The sequence below is a fragment of the Mus pahari genome, chromosome 15 (genome assembly GCF_900095145.1).
Source record: "Mus pahari chromosome 15, PAHARI_EIJ_v1.1, whole genome shotgun sequence".
In the NCBI taxonomy this organism is placed as follows: Eukaryota; Metazoa; Chordata; class Mammalia; order Rodentia; family Muridae; genus Mus; species Mus pahari.
The window spans coordinates 38,461,221-38,481,361 of NC_034604.1; the positions used below are offsets into that span (position 1 = coordinate 38,461,221).

The 20,141-nt window shown below is 41.0% G+C and overlaps 1 protein-coding gene across 1 annotated transcript in view; it reads right to left on the bottom strand.

The window, feature by feature from the left end:
* Positions 1-20,141, bottom strand: part of Jakmip2 (janus kinase and microtubule interacting protein 2) — a 146,084-nt gene that overhangs the window by 31,052 nt on the left and 94,891 nt on the right. The window contains exons 2-6 of the mRNA XM_029546811.1: positions 17,893-18,168; positions 9,139-9,636; positions 5,290-5,499; positions 3,063-3,161; positions 3-29 (exon numbers count right to left, since the gene is read on the bottom strand). Of these exons, the coding sequence (XP_029402671.1) occupies positions 3-29; positions 3,063-3,161; positions 5,290-5,499; positions 9,139-9,636; positions 17,893-18,021 (963 nt within the window). The 5' untranslated portion in view covers positions 18,022-18,168. The remainder of the gene's footprint in view (positions 1-2; positions 30-3,062; positions 3,162-5,289; positions 5,500-9,138; positions 9,637-17,892; positions 18,169-20,141) is intronic.

Consider the following 20,141-nt stretch of genomic DNA (forward strand, 5'->3'; position numbering starts at 1 on the left):
TGTTTTTCGGTTTCCCGCACACGTTTTAACTGGGCATAAATAAATTAAAATTTGTTTCTCATATCTTGAGAGAAGTAGGGTGAGAGAGGTCAAGTGTGAACGAGGAAAACAGCCCAGCAGTCACCCAGTGTGTCTCAGGACAGACTATTAGATTCTTCTCTATTAATGGGTCAATCGTTTCATTTCTTTTTGTCTCACGAATGTTATTTTTGCCTGCCTGCATGTCTCTCTCTCTCCCTCCCTCCTTTCTTCTTAGTGGGATTATGCTCTGTAGAGCTAGTAGACTCTGAACTTATTAGGTAGACCTAACCAGGATGGAATGAACAGGATTCCTTTTGTTTCTGTCTTCCCAGTGCTGTGATTAGAGGCCACGAGCCAGAATACTTGGTCCTCGTCATAGTCCTCACAATTCTGCCTTATCTGTTATCTTAACAGAGATGCCACCAATGCTGGTGGTTGGAGTGGCCAGAAGTTAAGTTGCTCCCTTTTACTTTCCCCACCTCCCTCCCTCCTTCCCCACCAACCAAACTGACTGCCTGGTCCAGGAAAGACCTCTCATTGGCTCAGGAACCCACAGAAGCCCATTTAAACCACATGGTCACTACAACCTGGTTCCAAGCCTTATCCTTCCCAACTGCATTAAATGGTCTTGCTGCGATCTCACTCTAGGTAAGTAAGACAGGATATGCTTTTCTGTTGTTGTTGTTGTCATGGGGACCACTTTTATATTCCATAGGATGTTTAGCAGTATCTATGCCCTCTGCCTACTACTGACACTAATACCCTGTCAGCTGAGATGACTACCTGTTGCCCAAACTGCCTTTAGTTTAGAAGCACTAGAATAAATGTATGAATGTTGTCCTTTAATCCATTCATTTTTTAAAACTCTTCTGTTTGGTTGATGTACTATAGGCCAATCTATACAGACAGCTTGAATTTCCATGTTGAATTTCTAATGATTAGCTTATTCTTTTCTTATCACAAGGAAAAAGGATCTCAGAGGATCACAAAAATAGTGAGTCCTTTTATAGAAATCTATGATTTGGGGAGATACTGAGGAAGGAGAAAGTTACCTATGCTTAAAAAACAAAAGCAAACCCCATTTGTGGCTCTTGGCATTTCTCTAGTTCCATCCTAATCTGAATTTGAAAACTTTAAGTTTTATAATGAAAACAAAACATTGGCTTTATTTTTCAAAAATAATCAGGTGCAATTCATAGTTTTTGAGCTTTGGTACCTAAATCATTAATATTAAATTTTGAGTACGTACAAAGACAGATTGTTCATTGGGTTTATTATTCCACCCTGTGCCTCCTATGGAGATTAATGCCCAGTGTTTTAAAGATTCAAGTCTACCAGGTGCATACTATTCATAGAAAATTCAAATGAGCACGAGGAGAAAGAACTGTCCTGTTTTAGCACAGCATGCAGTCATGACAGTTCTGAAGCATCCAACAAAATGCTTCTTCAGATAGACAGGCTTTAGTTCTTAACAGAGACTAAAATTATGCATATATGATCAACCATGCATATATGTATGCATATATTAATGGGCAGAGATTCATGTGAACACTAAAACATCCTGCTATAGTTTAACTAGTAACAGGTAGGCCTCAGGTCAAGGAGAGAATGTATTTTATAATATGAAAGAGTTGATATGTCAAAACCACCAGCAAATATTAATTTACACCTATCAAATAACATAACTTCAAATATCTATAATGAAAAATGGGCAGAGCTAAGAAGAGACATAGAAAAGTTTCCTGAGAGATTAAATAGACAAAAATATTAGAGATATATAGAAAATTTAAAACAAGACAGTGAATTTGAATAAAGCTATAACTAAAGATTGTGTAGCACATCTTCCTTTCCTGAGGATATGTGATATTTCTAAAAGCCACTGTCCTGGTTAGTGTTTTTGTCACCTTGACAAAAGCTAGGGTCACCTGAGAGAGGGAACTTCGGTTGAGAAAATGTGTCCTGGAAATTGTCCTGTAGGCAAGGCTGTGAGGCATCTTCTTGATTAACAATTTATGTGAAAGGACCCAGCCCACTGTGAGTAGTACTATCTCCTAGTGAATGGTCCAGGGGTCTATCAAAAAGCAAACTGAGCAAGCTAGGGTCAGCAGGCCAGTCAGTGCCTCAGTTCCTGCTCTGATTTCCCTTCAGGTGAACTGTGATCAAAGCATGTAAGCCAAATCAATCCCTGTCCTCCTCAAATTTCTTTTGGTCATGTTGTTTAATCATAGCAGTAGAAAGCAAATGAAGATGGTGAGCCTATGTTCTGGCTGTAAAGAAAATCTTGATAAGCACAAGGGGATGAAATGTTGCAAAGTGTGGTGACCGTTAAGGAGTAACTAGTGACAGAAGTTAAAAAAAAAATTACAAGAGAACAAACAAAAAAATAAAAACAAGAGAACTTCAGAGGTTTGCAAATTGAACCCCACAGTTTCTAGAAGAAATTTCATGATACTGTTTTAAAAAATAGAAAGAGAGGGCAATACGTTATAATACTCACAGCTTGTGAGAAGTAATGATAACTTAGCTCTAGGGAGAAACAGTGGCCCCAGATAAAGGAAAGGCTGAAATCACATTTACATAAACAATTCCATTAAAATGTAAGCTGCAGGCTAGTATGTCAAAATGCCTATTTTTAAAATGCTGTAATGATAATAAGAAAGGAAAGCAGGGTTCTGGAGAGATGGCTCAGTAGTTAAAGAGCGCTGACTGTTCTTCCAGAGGTCCTGAGTTCAATTCCCAGCAACCACATGGTGGCTCACAACAGTCTGTAATGGGATCTGATGCCCTCTTCTGGTGTGCCTCAAGACAGTGACAGTGTATTCTCATACATAAAATAAATAAATGAATATTAGGGGAAAAAAGCACTCATGCATCTAGAGGGAGTTATGTGGGGCAGCCACTTCATGGGGGTTTATCATACTATACTTTTGTATAGTATGCTTTTTGCTTTTCTCTCATGATAAACTACACATCACAAGGCATACTTTTAGAGCATAACGTCTAACAAGACACATAATGAAAACAGTTTGAGTGCAACTCACCAACTCGTTTCGCTCATCTCCGAGCAAGGTGTTCCTGTCTTCTAACTTTCGTATAGTGGCGTTCAATTCGGCTATTCTCTTTTGATTTCTTCTCAAGTCCTACACATGAGAATGGAAATGAGTATCTCTGGACTACCATCAGCAAAAGTAATAGGCACCTTTCTTTCTATTTGGCCCATGAAGAGGAATGGCCTTTTACTCAGAGAAGACTAGTTAGCTCTTTGTAACTCTTCACATTTACTCCTGAGTGAAGAACTCTCTTGGCTAAAACTACAAATGAATTCCAAGGGCAAACAGACAGATCCTGGAGCCCACGCAGCCTTGGGGCACAGAGGGGGTGACAGAAGGTTACCAGGTTATGAGAGTTGTTTGTGAAGTTCAGGGAATATCCTCATGTCTCAAATGTCCATTGCTTCCTGGGACAGAGACAACTGTCTGCTATTATACTTAGCCACAGAGGGGACAGATTAGGAGCAGACATGGGGCTTTGTGAATTTCTGTATACTTATGGGGAAAAAGGCCACTGTGAGGAAACATATTACCTTTATTTGCAAAAGGCAAGGTATATAAAATAAACTTGAATAACATATTTTTTACAGTATGAACAATTGTTATGAACCACCTTACACATAGCAGCTACTGCTGAATTCTGTGCTATAGGCCTACCCTAACGACATGTTTGGGGTTCTACTATTGTTTTTCATTTTGATAGTGGCTCCCTGTTGCGATGGTGGAGCAGTTTCACACCCCTGGATTCATCATAGCCTAGAGGGTTCAACACAATCGGACAAGCTGCCAAACTGACGGTGGTTCTACGTCAGCCCAGGTCTTGTAGTGGATAGTTGTAATCAGAGCCATGAGGGCTAACTAGTACAATGTTCTACATTCTCTAAATGGTGTCTTATAACAGGTAGACCATCAGGAAGAAACCACCATGGCTTCCATCTTACATGTAAGGATACTGAACGGGAAGTGGTTTGTATAAGGAAACTAAGCTAATGAATTTGAACCAAGGGGTCTAAATTCAAAGTCCATTTTGGGGGTGGGATAATCATGATATATCACATGTAAGTATTAGTGAAAGAACTAAACTGATTATGTGCTACATTCCAGATCAGTATATATTTACCACCGCCTACTAGGGTGTGTGTGTGTGTGTGTGTGTGTGTGTGTGTGTGTTTGTGTGTGTGTGTGTGTGTGTGTGTCCTACTATATATGTGCTTGAGGGTGGGAGAGTGTGTGTCCACTGAAAACCCATTCATGAATTGCTCATTACTTTGTTCTATGTACTTTGGAACTCATTTTTGTTCCTTAATCATACATTTTCATTTTTTTTGTAGCTAAATCATTTGATAACCCACTACATGCAAGTTTATATCTCTCAGTATACATCCGAAAATAATTTGTCATGTAAAATTATGACAATCTGGTTGAGTAAATGGCAAGTACATTAAACTAGAAACTTTCATTCCATGGCTATAGATGATTCAGTCTCTTTTATAGGCATGTCTATCAACCTCTGAAGATGATAACTGTCTGTCAATTTCTAATCCAGTTGTTCATACATGGGACAATTACCAATTTTGCCAACAGGCCAATATCTTCACTTAATATACACACACCCTAGTAGGCGGTGGTAAATATATACTGATCTGGAATGTAGCACATAGTTTAGTTCTTTCGCTAATACTTACATGCGATATATCATGATTATCCCACCCCCAAAATGGACTTTGGATTTAGACCCCTTGTCTCAAATTCATTAGCTTAGTTTCCTTATACAAACCACTTCCCATTCAGTATCCTTACATGTAAGATGGAAGCCATGGTGGTTTCTTCCTGATGGTCTACCTGTTGTAAGACACCATTTAGAGAATGTAGAACATTGTACTAGTTAGCCCTCGTGGCTCCGATTACAACTATCCACTACAAGACCTGGGCTTTTATAATAGATTCAAGTTCGGATAGATATCACTAGGCTAGAAAAATTCCCTGAAAGATTCAGACACCTGCAGCTCTTACGTGGTATGATAATGAAGCACAGCCCATTTGGTTGTCTGTGAGTCTAGAAAAGCCTGTTCCCAAGATAGTTGCTGGATTTATAGTAGGGGGTAGAATTGATTCCTTTGTACTTATAGACAGGAAAATAGCTTAAGTGAAAAGCAGAACTCTAGAGCTAAATAAAAGATGACTCCGGAGTTGTTAACCTCAACTCGCAGGGACTTACCGGGCTGCTGCAGTGCTCAGAGCCGTCTCCTGCCCTTCCTGGAATCTCTCTCTTTGGACTGCTCATGTTACACTCTGCCTCCTTGACAAGGAAGAGCTGCTCATCCAAAGCCTCCTTCTGTAGCTGGAGTTTCTGTACATAGCCCGTCTGAGTCTCCAGTTCTTTTTCCAGGGAAAAGATGATCCTGTCCTTGGCTTTGATTTCATCCATCTGAATTAAATGAGAGCCAGGACATTTAATTTGACCATGCTATGAATGAATCCCATTTTCCCCATGGGAAGTCCACCTCTTTCTTGTGATGATGCAGAAAAAAAAAAAAATCCTCTGGAATCTGACATACAGTGTACTGAACTCACAAATAATATGGAGCAGCATTGACTAATAAGAGATATACCTTGAATGGGTGTTGTCCTTACTCATAGTGTTTGAAATGATCTGGGGTGGTCAGCAAAGAATACATTTAAAATGGATTATTAGCTTCAATAAAGATAGATTCAAGATAGCCTACTATGATGATTCTCAGGACAAACAAATTATTACTGTCTCTTTCAGGGAACCAGCCTTCGATCTTGATCCTAAGATTGATTGATATTATCAGCCAGTCATTTGCAACTGAAGGAAATAACAGGCTTCCTGGTATTGGGTTACTTATTTTTCTAGGAAGTGTCAATTCTGGTGCTATCATGAGGCAGTTCTGTTGTGTGATCTTTCCTTTCCCACCCATAACCTCAAGACAGTCAGCCTTAGAAGTCGTTCTACCATTACTGCAAAACAAACAAACAAACAAACAAATAAAAACAAAACATCATTGGGACTAGAATAGGAGAGAGAAATGCCTGGTAATTATAGTCAAAATGTTTCCTCATATATCTGTGGAAAATAATTATTGATTTCAACAGTCATGTATTTTAATCCTGTGTGTGGCATCACATATTTTAATTTTGTACTTAAGACACAGGTATCATCTATTAGTGGATCAGAGTTCCAATTAACTGGAACTGGTTTGCTGTGCCTAGATGTGGGACAGCCAATACATTAAACAAATGTAACAGTTTTTGAAGAGATTATAGACACCGGGTGAATCCTTTTTGTCCCATTTCAATATATTCTATGTGGATACTTAAAGTGGGAACAAGAAAAGACATTTGGCATAAATGTCATTCTTCTCTCTCTTTCCTTATATTTAGTGACTCACTCGCTTAGTGCATTTCTTTGCTGTGCTCTTTAGATGGGGAGAGCAGTGCAGCATCTGTTTGCACGGCCACTCTTCTTCTACACATTAGTGCCTGGTTGCTGACTCTAGGCTACATGTGTCCAGTTTAGTTGGAAGCTGTACTTTCTTAAAGAAGTCTGAGTCCAGGGTTAAGCTGAGCACGTATGGGAATTGATATTTACACAGTTATTTGCAGATTAATACAGCACATAACCTGCATGTTCCTGGCTACTTGTGATGTTTTCTGTATCACGGCAGATGCTAGCTCAGCTCATTAACACCCCATGGAGTCATCCTTACCACCTCTAATATTATAAATGATCCTTTACAGTATAAGTCTGATCCTTGGCAGTATTTGCAGCCCCATGGTTAGGTTATAGAAGTTATCTCACTTTCTATTTATGTTCTGTTCAGTAGGTTCCAGGACCACTCTGTACCAGACGAGACTCAGAACTTGAAAGGTTAAGCATTACATCATTGTCACCTGCCTTATGTGTGATGACATCTTGATACTTTACCTTCATCTTCAGAGCCCAGAGCCCATCTGTCAGGCTCTGTAGTATACTGGCTCCATGATTATCCACATAACCCCAGAATTTTCCACTGTGGTCCCCAGTGGAATATATAGCTATGTAGGGGAGCTCTATTATACAGTGGTTATGAACACATAAGTTGAGTCTCAGGATACTGCAAAATTAATCAGTCATCTAGTTCATAGATAAAAAGAATTATATGGGGACTGGAGAGATGGCTCAGTGGTTAAGAGCACTGACTACACTTCCAGAGGTCCTGAGTTCAATTCTCAGCAACCACATGGTGGCTCACAACCATCTGTAATGGGATCTGATGCCCTCTTCTGGTGTGTCTGAGAAGAGTGACAGTGTACTCACATCCATAAAATAAGAAGAACTGTAGTTTTGTTTTTTTTTTTTTTTTTTTTTTGGTGGCATTTTCTATAAAGATTGGATCTCATTTCTTCCCCCTTTTCCCCCAGGTCCAAAAGTGCATATGAGGGTGAGGGAAGGAATAGGAAATAAAAATGACAAAGGGAAGACAGGAACACATGCATTAATAAGGCGTTTTCCCGCATTGTTCTGTTTGTACCCAATTTTTAAGCCACTATTCGGGTGGTTTAGATTTCATGTGGCTGCTTAGGAGAATCTTCTGTCTCCTGTCAGCAGTGTTCTTGGAAAGAAGTAATGGGGGGCAATTATGACTAATTTGTCGATTTCACACTGAAAGGCAAGCAAGAATATTTAATTCAAGGCTTTCTTGTAACTCACCTCCCTGACTGTTCCATTGTTCCCAGTCTTGGATCCTTCTTCATCACCCACGGTCATTTCAGAAACCAAGAGCAGGGCAGAAACCAGTATTTCTGCGCTGAATTTGGCCTCGATTGTCAAGCAGTGTGGCAGAATGAATTGCTCAGAAAGGGTGTCAGGGGCAGAATTTTACAGTCACATTGTACCACATTACCAAGAAAACGACACAGGCTTAACTTGTAAAACGTTCTACGGGAATCACAAAACACTTTAGCTTAAAGTAGAAATCCTAGAGACATAGAATTTCTAGGAAAGCACTGAGGATTGGCAGACACGGGGAAAGGATGGTTTTTCCCAAATAGTGCTCTGCTTAGAGAAACATATAGTATCAAATGCATTTTAAAACAGTGGTTCTCAACCTTTCTAATGCTGCAACCCTTGATGTTCTGGCGACCAACGATCATAAAATTATTTTTGTTGCTATTCCACAACTGTAATTTTGCTACTCTTGGGAATTGTAATGTAAATAGTTTTGGAGGTATAGGTTTGCCAAAGGGGTTTCGACCCTCAGGTTGAGCATCACTATTCTAAAACTTTAAGTTAATTGTCAACTTTTACACGTAGATGAATATAAATTTTCATCCTGAGATCAAAAACAAGGTTAACCTAGGGTCCTACAGCTTTTAGACAATGCATTAATTTAATGTATTTATTTTAGCATCATGAGATTCTATGTAGTTTTGGCTTTGCATGCTAAGAGAAAACAAAATTCTGTGTGCGTTGAACTCAAGAAAATTATAAATAGCAAGAAGCTGCTTCTGAATGACATCCATGTGAATACATTAAAAAAATAAACAAAATAAATAAAATAAAAACAGAATAGCTCGTAATAAATATTTCTAGCTTAATTGGCGGGAAGAAACCCATTTTTAAAATGACCAGGGATTTCATAGCTCCTTGTTTGCGCTGATCAGTCAAGATGTTCTCAACATTTTCAGACAAATTGTAGAAAAATTCCTTTGTCCTGAAAAGTACCAATGAAATTTTACAACCCGGAAGCCCACAGCAATAAGCTAAGGGTAGGAGACTTTGTAATTTCTGGTCTTTTCATGGATCACCCAAGAACACAGGTCGCTTCATGAATACCTGTGCGCCCACGTGAATGCAATTACTATGAAATACACTATGAAAATGAAAACTCTAAAATCTCTTACATTTTCCAGCTCCAATTTCTACTAAACCACCTACCAATGTACCTTACGCTTCCGACAGTACAGCTGGCCAAAGCGCGGGTGTTTTGTTTATGGTAACTGACAAGAAAAAAAAAAAAAAACAACAGAGCTCTGGCCGAGTCCCCCGTTTATTAGTACTAACCAGCCTCCGTATATCCCGTTCCGATTCCCACTTGATCTTCGAGATGGCTTCCTGGTGGGACTGATGTTCACTCCTAAGGTCCCCAGCCTTGATTTTATCCGCTTGGATCATATTGCTTAGAGCCTCATCCACCTGCTTCTTGGCAGTTTTCAAGTCTGTAATTTCCTGCAGGAGCTTCAGGCGCTCTGCATCGAACTGTTTCCGGGCCTCCTCCCGGGCCTCAATGGTGAGTGCTGTCCTTACTTTGTCACTGCTGCCATCCCGGAGAGCACACAGAGCAGACTTGAGTCTCTGGATCTCCCCATCCCGCACCTTCACTGTCCTTGACATTTCCTGCTCATGCTGCTTGATGAGATTCTCCCTCACGGCCTGCAGCTCCTTCATCTTCTCCTCATGGAGCTTGGCTTTAAGCTCTGTCACCAGGACCGTGTGTTTGCGCTGCTCCAACTCACGAATCCTCTTTGCTTCTTGAGTCTTCTCTCTTTCAAGCTTTGATACCTAGAGGCAGAGAGGTGAAAGGATGAAAAAGCATGAGCCTCAAAGAAAACGCTTACTCCCGGGCAGGATCTTGCAGCTTAGGCTGCGATGATCTCTTAATACCTTATTTATTAAAAAAAAGGGGAGGGGGAGTACAAGCTACTGTGTGCTCAGAGGAAAAGAAAGCCAGGGCCTTAAAGCAGAGACTATGGTGTGTAAAGGGAGGAAACATCTAAGATGTTTATCTTAGCGTGTTCAGAGGAACTTTCCATATTCTGAGGTCTTCTTAATCAGTATGTGGTCCACAGATCGGCAGCTCCAGAGACACCAGGAAGCTTGTTAGAATGGCAGAATCCTGGTTCCCCACCAAACCTATATAGCAGAATGTGTTTTTAACAACTCCCCAGGCAACTGGCATACCCAGTAAAACTGTGTAGCTTCGTTAGAGTGGTTCTCCCATCAATAGAGAAATAGCTACGATTAACAACTGCACAATCCTGGCTTCATCCAAACCCATAAATGTGGGCATCTCTGCATCGCTCCAAGTTTGATACATCAATAAGGCACCTAAAATATTATTGTATAATGCTCCTCTTTCTCATTGGAGAGGGTAATTGAGAAGGTAATAAATGAAGTTATAATAGCCATGACTTTATTGTTCTTTGTATAGCAATCACGTTCGATTCCCCAAATTGTTATATATATCCACATACATGCATACTCATCAGCAGAACAGATAACACCCCTAAATCGGGTGGTCTCTTGGGTTCTCCTCTAATTATAGGGATTTAGGCATGTTGCTTCTGCATGTCGCAGGGGGGTCTTTTTTTAGTCTCACTCTTATCGCTCGACCTTACTGCCCCCTAAGCCAAACACTCCAAGTAATTTCATAAGAATTTCTTCTAATCTTTCCACCTTTCCAGAATTCTGCTGAAAATAATCTTCTGAGTTTTGTTACATTTCCAATGACAGTTTTCATTCTTTCTGGTCTGTGCTACTTAAATGTGACCTAGTAAATCCCCGATTTAACAGAATGCTATGAAGTGGTAGCTGGCCACCTGGGTAGCATGAAAAGGTCCCTCTGTGATCCTGTCCTATTTTCTCCTCCACTCCGTTCATCCTATAACCTGCTTGTCTCATCTCCCTGCTTCTTTGTCTCGGTAGACAGGGACACACACACACACACACACACACACACACACAGAGAGAGAGAGAGAGAGAGAGAGAGAGAGAGAGAGAGAGAGAGAGAGAGAGAGAGAGAGAGAGAGAGAATTTGAGAGGCCCCAGTAGCATTATCTGACTGTGTGACAGAGTCTCTGCCATTTCTCCAGTTTTAAAATGTTAATAGCACATTTTTAATTTTTATTAAAAAATAACCTCCACCCCTTAAAATATGCTCTGATCCTGGTTTTCCCTTTCCCACAATTTGAGAGCTTTTCAACCTAAAAGTTTTAAAGTGCTTTTTAAAATCATTGTAATTAGAATAGAGTATGTGGGATTTTACTTACCTCAGTAACTTACCTATCTTCAGCTATACCAGTATTTTCTAAGTGACGTACTGTTTGATGAACATGTTTTTAAAGCACAGGAGTGAATCTCAGTGGCGTTATCCTATGGGGGTGCGGAACCTAAGAGGACTTGGTGAAGCAGCAGTCATGTGTCTTCCAATGACTATCTTCTGATCTCTCCTTAGCTTAATGTCCAACATGGTGGATTCTCGCTACACTGAATACTCGCAGTATTGCGAGCATGAGATTAGCTCCATGTGTAAAATACACTCTGGATTTTGTTGATTTATCGCAAGACAGAGTTTCTTATTAGCCCTTTGTCATTGGTTGAAATGATAATAATTTGTGTGAGTTAAGTTAAACAAATTATACCAGGGAAAGCAATGGATCCCTTTCATTTCTAAAAACGTGGCCACAGGACATTTAATTAAAGATCACCTATCTGACATTCATTTGTAGTTGACATTTCATTTCTTTTGGCCAGTGTTGCTCTAGAGGTCTCTGGGGTTCTTTTGGAGAGAAAGACTTTCTTCACACTGCTAATGATGCTTACTTGGTAAATCCCAGCCCTAGCACGACTATTGTGGCTGTTCCAAAGCCACAGAGGCCCTTCCACACTGAGAATGGAATCCCCATACTTCAGCCTTGCCAGTCAGGCTCCTATGTAGGTTGAGCAGGACTTTGTTCCTCCTTCCCCTCCCCCACCCCTGCTCCAGACACAAGAGAATATGCTATTTTCTGTATATGGTTTATATTTGTACCTGTCTGACTAGTCTCTTTTCCCTGATGGCTCTCCCCTTGACTCTCTTTGGGATTCTCACATTCCTCTTAGCCCAGCTACTTAGCATCTTTTCCTGACACGTGACCCTGATTGCCTAGGATTAAGCTCATGTCTACTGTTCTTTGTCTTCTTGGTGCACTTTGTTGGTCCTTAGTATGTTTTTCTTTATGTGACAGATTTTGTGAATGCTTCTCTCTTATCCCTACCTCTTTTTATCCTGTCCCTGATTAGAAACTCCTAAGAGACTACCATTGTATATCCACTTATGGCAGGCACAGCACAGTAAGGAGCAAGAAGGCACAAGTGCAATTACAGGTCATATGCTATTGTTTTCTGGCCAACCCTGTAAGCAGAGGCATGGATAGCCTGCCCTGTCATACAGTTTAGAGAACATAGGCTCAGAGAGTTACAAGGGTAACTATGTATTCACTCGTACACCCTGGAAAGACACTGCAGCAAAACACAGCATCTTTAGCAGGTAAGGATGCTTCTCTGGTCTTGACAATGTAGATTACATTCTCATCTTTCTGGAGTAAACAGAAAATGTTAACTTCCTGATATGGGATGAGGAAACTATAGCTCATATACCTGTCTGTGGTTTTTTGTTTTTGTTTTTGTTTTTGTTTTGTTTTGTTTTTTAAATACAGATCTATTATAGTACAACCTCACCTGTCTATTGCTTGGGTTTGTTTTCACATTTCCATGATTGGGTACTTTCAGAGACTGTCTGACCCACAGACCCTAACATATGTAGTGTTTCTACCTTGTAGGAAGGATTCTTAATTCCTGTTCTGGATAATGCTTTTATTTTCAGAGGAAGCCCCGCCAACCCCCAATTTAGAAACACAGTTTAGTTTCCATATAAGACATTAGGAATGTATCCTTAGCTCGAGCGATGGGAACTCGGTCCTGCTTTGTGTCAGCAGTGAATGTTTAAAGTAGTAGCATTGGAAAGAGGATCACGAAAACATGACTCCTGGGTCACAAGGTCCTAAGGGAAATGGCATTTCATAGGACAGTGATGAGCTGCAATGAGAGTGGACACCAGGTAAGGAATTTTGGATTTGATTTCTCTTCACCAACGAAGACAGAAGTTCTCAACCTTCCTGATGCTGCAACCCTTCAACTCAGTTCCTCATGTTGTGATGACACCAAACATAAAATTATTCTTATTGCTACATTATAACTATAATTCTGATGCTGTTATGAATCATAATGTAAATATCTGTGTTTTAGGTGGCCCCTGTGAAAGAGTAGTTCCACTCCAAAGAGGTCACAACCCATAGGTTGCGAACCACTGATCTAAGAAAACGTGTTTGAAAAATGCCTGTAATGGTTATTTCTAGAATCATGTTAAAAACTCATGGGAAAATAACTTGAACTGTTACACACTATGATATATAAGGTAATATTTATTGTATATGACAAAAGACATTGCACCCTAAATGACTCATCTCAAATTCTCTCAAAGTACCTAACATAACATCTTCTTATGATTCTGTCTTGACTGTGTTGTTTCTCTCCGATTATAAATAGTAATCTTTCATGTGTATCAGCAGAGAGAGAGAGAGATATCAAAAGAACAAAAAGTTAGACTATAAAAAATACAGCTGTGTGGAGACTATATTCCAGTCCCCAAAGAAAACTAACACAACCAGACGCTGATCAAGGTGTCAATCACGGTGTCAATCACTCCGGAGAATTCACAAAACAAAGAGACGTTCACATTTATTTCAGAAGCCACGGAAAAGGCAATCATTTGCAGGATTTCATGATGTGACTTGTTTTCCCTGTAAGCTTATCTGGCAAAGTGCTTCACTTTGAGGGAGAGCTAAAACGTGCAGTTTGGGAGACTCGAGAGACCATAACGAAATGATTCTCAAATGTCTTATGCTATGACCCTTTAATACAGTTCCTTGTGTCATGGTGACCCACAGCCATAAAATTATTTTTGTTGCGACTTCAAAACTGTAATTTTTCTACAGTTTTCAAATCATAATGAAAACATCTGATATTTCTGATGGTTGTAGGTAACCCTTGTGAACAGGTCCTACCAGCTCCACAAGTTCTCAACCTACAGGTTGAGGACCACTGCCATTGTGTGATGAAGTCTTTTTCCAAACTTACATATAATTTAGGCTTTAAGGTAGAAGATTTAAATATCCTAACAAATCTTGAGATGAGGGCACAAAAGAGCTATTGCTGAATAGAAATGTAAATACTAACATGAAAATATTTTGAAAGGGAGAAAATTATTTAGCAAATGAAAATCACTTTGGACAGTGTGAGTGTTTTGTAGAGATAACTCAGGCTCAGGCAGAGGCTTGCTGGCATTTCCACGTGTTTCAGTCTAAGTTGATGCCTTTGTAAATACGCATTGTGCATATTAGTACATTTGGCCTGCAGGTCAGCCCTGTGATGTCTGTTGTATTTGTACCCAGCATTTCAGGGAAGAAAGGAAGAACCAATCCCTCTATAAGCACAAACAATTTCCACCAGGGTGGCGAAGAGCCATGTCTGGCCTAGCGCCTAGGCCTGATTGCTCTCCACTTTCAGTAAACTCCTTTACCTCTGTCAGCCTTTTTCCTACTGGCATAGTAGGTTGATGATCTCATTCTCATCTGGTTATGGAGAAGATGACTCAATGTATCAAAAGCCAGTGACTAAGCAACAGTAGATACTATCATGTTCATTTTGAAACTACTGTTGCATATGGTAGTACATTATACAGTGTTATATCAAGCCACTACCAACAAAAATGCAAATACACATAATGTATGACTAATGTGGCTATACATTAAGAGTTTAGTAGCTATTTCCAAACAGAAAGAAATGTCCAAAGCAAAATCTGGCTTGCCTTGGGAATATGATGAAATCTCTGGGGTTGATGACATAGGGTTTTGACTTGGTAGACATTGAGAATACAGATGACCATAAGGAGTAGGGAAGCCAGTGGAGAGGCAAGAACAAGGAACACTGAACCAGGTTGTAAAAATGAAATTTCAAATCCTTTCTGCCCTCGAAATTCTATGGAAAGAAAAGATCACTATGAAAAAGTATTTCCTGTGATAACCGTTCCAGTGGGACACAAGGAATAGGTGCCATAACTTCTTTATGCAGGCCTCATGCTGTGTTTTCTGTCGGTAATTCTAGTCTGGCTTACGGAAATCCTGCCAAGATACACATGAAGGTGGCTGGAGTTTTAATGTACTCTTAGAAGTCAAGGATTAAAAAGCGCAGCGGCAGCAGCAGTAAAGGCAAGGAAAGGGCTGTGAGGTCATCAAGAGGGGTCACGCTATCAGAAACTGAGGCTTGGATTAATCTGCTTTGCATGTTCCTGGAGAGGGACTTCACAGTAAACCAACAGGGCTTGTCACTGGAGGAGCCTAAGAACTTTCAGACAAAAGGGCTGAGAGGCTGCTTTTATGGGAAAATCTTCTAAGACCTGGGGTAGCACTCTGTCCCCTCCCCCTCTCCTCTCCCACACCCTCTTCTCTCCCTTCTCTAATTTCTTCGTTCAGCTAGGCCTCTTGAAAACAGAAGCAAAGGCGTAGAAAGGAAGAAAAATATTACACTCTAAATGTGAGCCTTGAACCAGAGGCTATGGGAACTGAGGATAGAGAACGTTGGTTGCTTTTCTAAGGTGATGGGGATGGTGGTGGTGGCAGAGATCAAGTGTTCAGGCACTACTATGATCTCTAATATCTCTGAAAAGAATCCCCATTTGGGGGCTTCCACTTGCTGCCTCCAGAAAGCAAGTGAGCTAAGCAAATTAAAGTTCATTTTCCTCCCCCAGTGAAATCAGAGAGTAAGTAGCCACAGGCTTCTTTTGTCCCAAACATGGCGTGAAGACCATGAGGTCAGGTGTCAAGGGCTTTGGAGTCTGCGTGCATGCGTCACTTGGCTGCTCCTGTGTGGCGTCCTTGCTCCCTACCCTGTGCTCCCCAAGCTGACTAGCAGCCGCCTGAACCTCAAAACCCTCTTCTCTGCTCCCATGCCCTCATCTGCTTTGTCACCCTGCCCACACCACTGTTCATTGAAACTGTATCCTTGCTCCTAGAGAAAGTGTGTTTCCTGGAGAACTCGGAGGGGGGAGTCTCTCTTTCCGGACCAATCTACACTGAGCAGGGGATTGCAGCAGCTTGGTATCCAGGCAGGAAAATACCCACATATTTAGTGCCTGGGAATATTATTTCAAAGAGAAAGACAGGCCTTTCTTTACTCAAGCCTAAGCTTTCCTATCAAAATATTGCAATAACACTGTTACCACAGGGATATCAGGAAAGCATTTACAAACAGTTCACATGGGGTTCATTCAATCAGTAGTTTTGAGCACTGCCTGAAAAACAGGTAGCAACTTTCTTCATTCAAGCAGAGATAAACAGCCATGCCTGCCTGAGAGGGGGAAACTGAGGGTCAAAAGAGATAACAGCACCATGCACTTTCCATGCTCAACTCCACCTAACTCTGAACATCTTCACTCCCTAGCGCGCTCAGATGGAGCAGGTGCCTCTACAGCTCCACGTGACAGGTGAACAGAGTGGGACTTGAAGACCTACTCAGGGCCAGTCAGGTGCTAAATGCAAGAACAGGTTCTGTGATAAGATGAAGTGCACATGCTGGAGTGTGTGATGAATGGTGTACATTTGGGTCTGTTGTAGCCTGGCTGTTTATATTATCAGCCGAAGCATTTACGACGGACTCTGTTCTCTGCACACTGGGTATTTTCTGTAAATGCCAACAGCATTATGTGTTTTGCTGAGAAGATGAGTAATGGCCCATCATCCCAAAGGTTTCCAGGCTTTATCCATTCCCTACCCGTAGTTGGATTTTCATTTTATCATAAGAGCCTTAGGGTTAAACAGGGAGTGTAAATTCATACCTTGGCTTTGGTCATGTTTTCCCCGAGAGTCTGCTCCTTTGCAAACACAATCGTATTTATCTATAATGAAATTGCTTTAGGATTCATTTGCCCTCTGCTTCCTTTTGCTGCTGACATATAGAGAAGCTTTTCTCTAACTCCTGTCGTGAGGTTGTAACTAACTGTGAGGGGAAGGGAGAAGGGGAGGGGAACTTGGGAGAAGCGATGAGACGGCCGAGTTCTTGTTTAAGAAGGCTACTGCCAGAGCCTTGTCAGACGAAGAGGGGATGGCACCTACCAGCCTGCCAACATAGACACTGGGCCAGGCCCTTGAGAACAGGTTAGGTATCGTTTGAGAGCTGTCGGTTTAAAAAAAGATTAAATGTGTGGAGTACTTGCAGTGGTGGGGTCTCCTCCGGAATATTGTGGGTATTTTTCTCTCCTAAGCATTCCTGTGACTGTCATTTGTCATCCTAAATGAGTCCCTCTCATCCGAAGCCATGCTGGGCTCCTTACCTCACAGACTCAGACAAAATCGTTGGCTTATTAAGTTCAGGAACCTCAATTTGTACTGGGCTCTCCCAAGTTATTCCCTTCCAGAGTGTTGTATGAGAGGCAGAATCACAGATAGAGACCCTGAGACACGCCAATCTGCTACCGAGGACAGAGAAAAATATATAATGCCACAAACTTCGGATTCACAAATTAATGCCTTTTAAATGTGAGAATGTGTTCTCTTTGCTTCATGGGGATACAGATATTTCCCTCATGAACTTCACATTGGAGTTTATTAACCAAAGGCCAACTCAGCTGAAATAGGTAGAAATAGCCTCGAATGGATTCCAGACTCATTTACTACTTTCATTGAACAGGGTGAAATAGGTCTGGTGTAAAATTAAATTTCTTACAGTGATTAAAGAGAATGCCAAACACAGTGAAATATTTGTCAGTTTGTGATAAGAATATTTTTGTAGTAGCAGTTATCTAAATGATGTAATTTTATATTAGCATGGTTGCTTCTGGGCTGCATGCATCCAAGCCCAGGATTTAAAGGAATTGCTGAGTTTGTTAAACATGGAGACAACCAGGATTGGCTGGAGTCCCGGCCCCAGGCAGATCGTACTCACCTTGGATTTCTCTTGATGCAGTTCTATCTGAATGTCTGTGAGTTTGGTCCTGAGGTCTTCGTTGGCAGCTTGAAGGGCGACAATGAGTGCCTCGGGCTTTTCGCCCTTATTCCGCCCTTTCTTGGACATTGTCCCTTTCTAATTGGAGTCTTTTGGGATTTAATCCTTTCAAACAGGTACTGCCATGTTACTGTTTCATTTCCTGGAGTGAGATGCTTCAGCCACTACTGCGTGGTGTTCCTTGCTAAGGTCTTCTCAAACGTTGCCTCGGAAGCCCTGGGAAGAGACGGAGATGGCGGTGACTGTTTGGTGAATACATGAGTTTGTGTCAGTCCATCCACTCCTAGCCAGAGTGGCCTGTAAGGGCCTCTCCTGAGCTCTTCTGTCTCTAGAACCTCCCTTATCCTATATTTTGTATCTTAACTCACAGTGACATCTCAATTCCATTGACATCTGCTTAGGATCCTTTACCTGAAGTATAGGTCTCTCACATTTCTGAATTCCCTTTCTAGGAGCACCAATCCATTCTTCTGTCTTTTCTCCATGACAGTCATTGAAGACATCAATGGAGACATCAATGGTGACATCCTAATTTTCAACTGGTCTACAGAGTGATTTTCAGGACAGTCAGGGCTACACAAAGAAACCCTGCCTCGAAAAACCAAAAAAAATAAAAGAAAAAAAAAAAAAAAAGAAATACTATGTGTGTGTTGGATATTATTCAGTGGGTAATAACTAAGCAAATTACTGTGTTAATTATGTCACCCAGTTAATACTGATAGTTACTTGTAAACACTTTTGTTAGTATAATATTTTTTAAAGTTCCATGACAGGAAAAATCAGCCCCGTATCTTCCTACTATCTATCTATCTATCTATCTATCTATCTATCTATCTATCTATCTATCTATCGTCTGTCTACCTAACTTCTAACTATTTATCTATCTGAAATACACCTACCTACCTTCATCATCAGCACTGTAATCTATCTGGTCTCTCTGATAGGTGTTTTGATTACTTTTCTTTTCTTTGATTCAGGGTCCCACTCTATATCCCTGGCTAACTGAAACTTGCTTTGTAGCCTGGCTGCAAACTCACAGAGATTCCCAAAAGTCACTGCTAGTATTAAAGGTGAGTAGCAAGCACCACACCAGACTGTGATAAGTGTTTTTAAAAGCACACATGCTCAAAAATTGCTCATACACGTTGAGACAAGGACCTTTCTTTGTACTTTTCCTACACACAAGGAAGTGTCCCAGAAGATAACACCCTTGGTCTGGTACATGAGGAGAGGAGAGGACGGCAACAATGTAGACACAGGTGAAGAATCCTGGGCAAGAAAATTGTAGGTGCTGTGACATGGCAGAGAAAAGACACAGATACTATTCTGTGTAGGAATAAGATGTAATTAAGTAGAACCACAGATCTTCCTAGTAAGCACAAATGAATGCTGGAAATATACATTGGTAGGGAACATAGAATAATTCCCACCCCAGGGTGTTGGGCTCATCCTCCAGTTAGCAGTGGGAGGGGATGCTGAAATTCCTGAATGGTAAGTATCTAGCAGGGAAGGGTTTAATTGAGTTTATTCTGGTGGCAGAGTAGGAAGAGAATGGAGATAGGGTGATCAGAGAGAAAGTTGCTGAATCAGTCCAGGAAATAAGAGCCCTAACCAGAATCCTGACTAGAGGAGAAACATCTTTGCTAACATTCTTAAATGGTGCACTGGAACAAAGAGGAAAGCAGAGAAAATTATCAACATCCAACTGTTAACATCAAAAAGGAGAACATGGGACCAGAACTTCTCATATATGCTCCCGAAGATTGGGTACTGGTGCACAGGGATGCTGTCAATGAGAACTAAGAGATGCCCATGGATCATCCGTATGTTCCAACAGCTGCTGCTCTTTACAAACACTATTTGGCTTCAAGGATTGGGATACTTGGCTAGGTGCCACCCTTTATAAACACTGTAGCTGTGCCCTTTGGAGAGTCTCCAGGGGACAGGGCCTTGAGGCTAAGATGAGCTCGGGGCAAGAGAGATTGAAGTAGTCTACACAACTCATGGATTGATTGATACAGCTCATTCCACCCTGTCACTGTTATTAGGGCCAAGAACCTGAGGCTATGGGTTATAAGTCTCAGGAGACAATCAACGACTATAGCTCTGCTAAATGAACACAGTATTAAATTGACTCCTAGTGACTTACAGTTAAACACAGAGGTTAGAGCATCTCTCGGATCTCATTA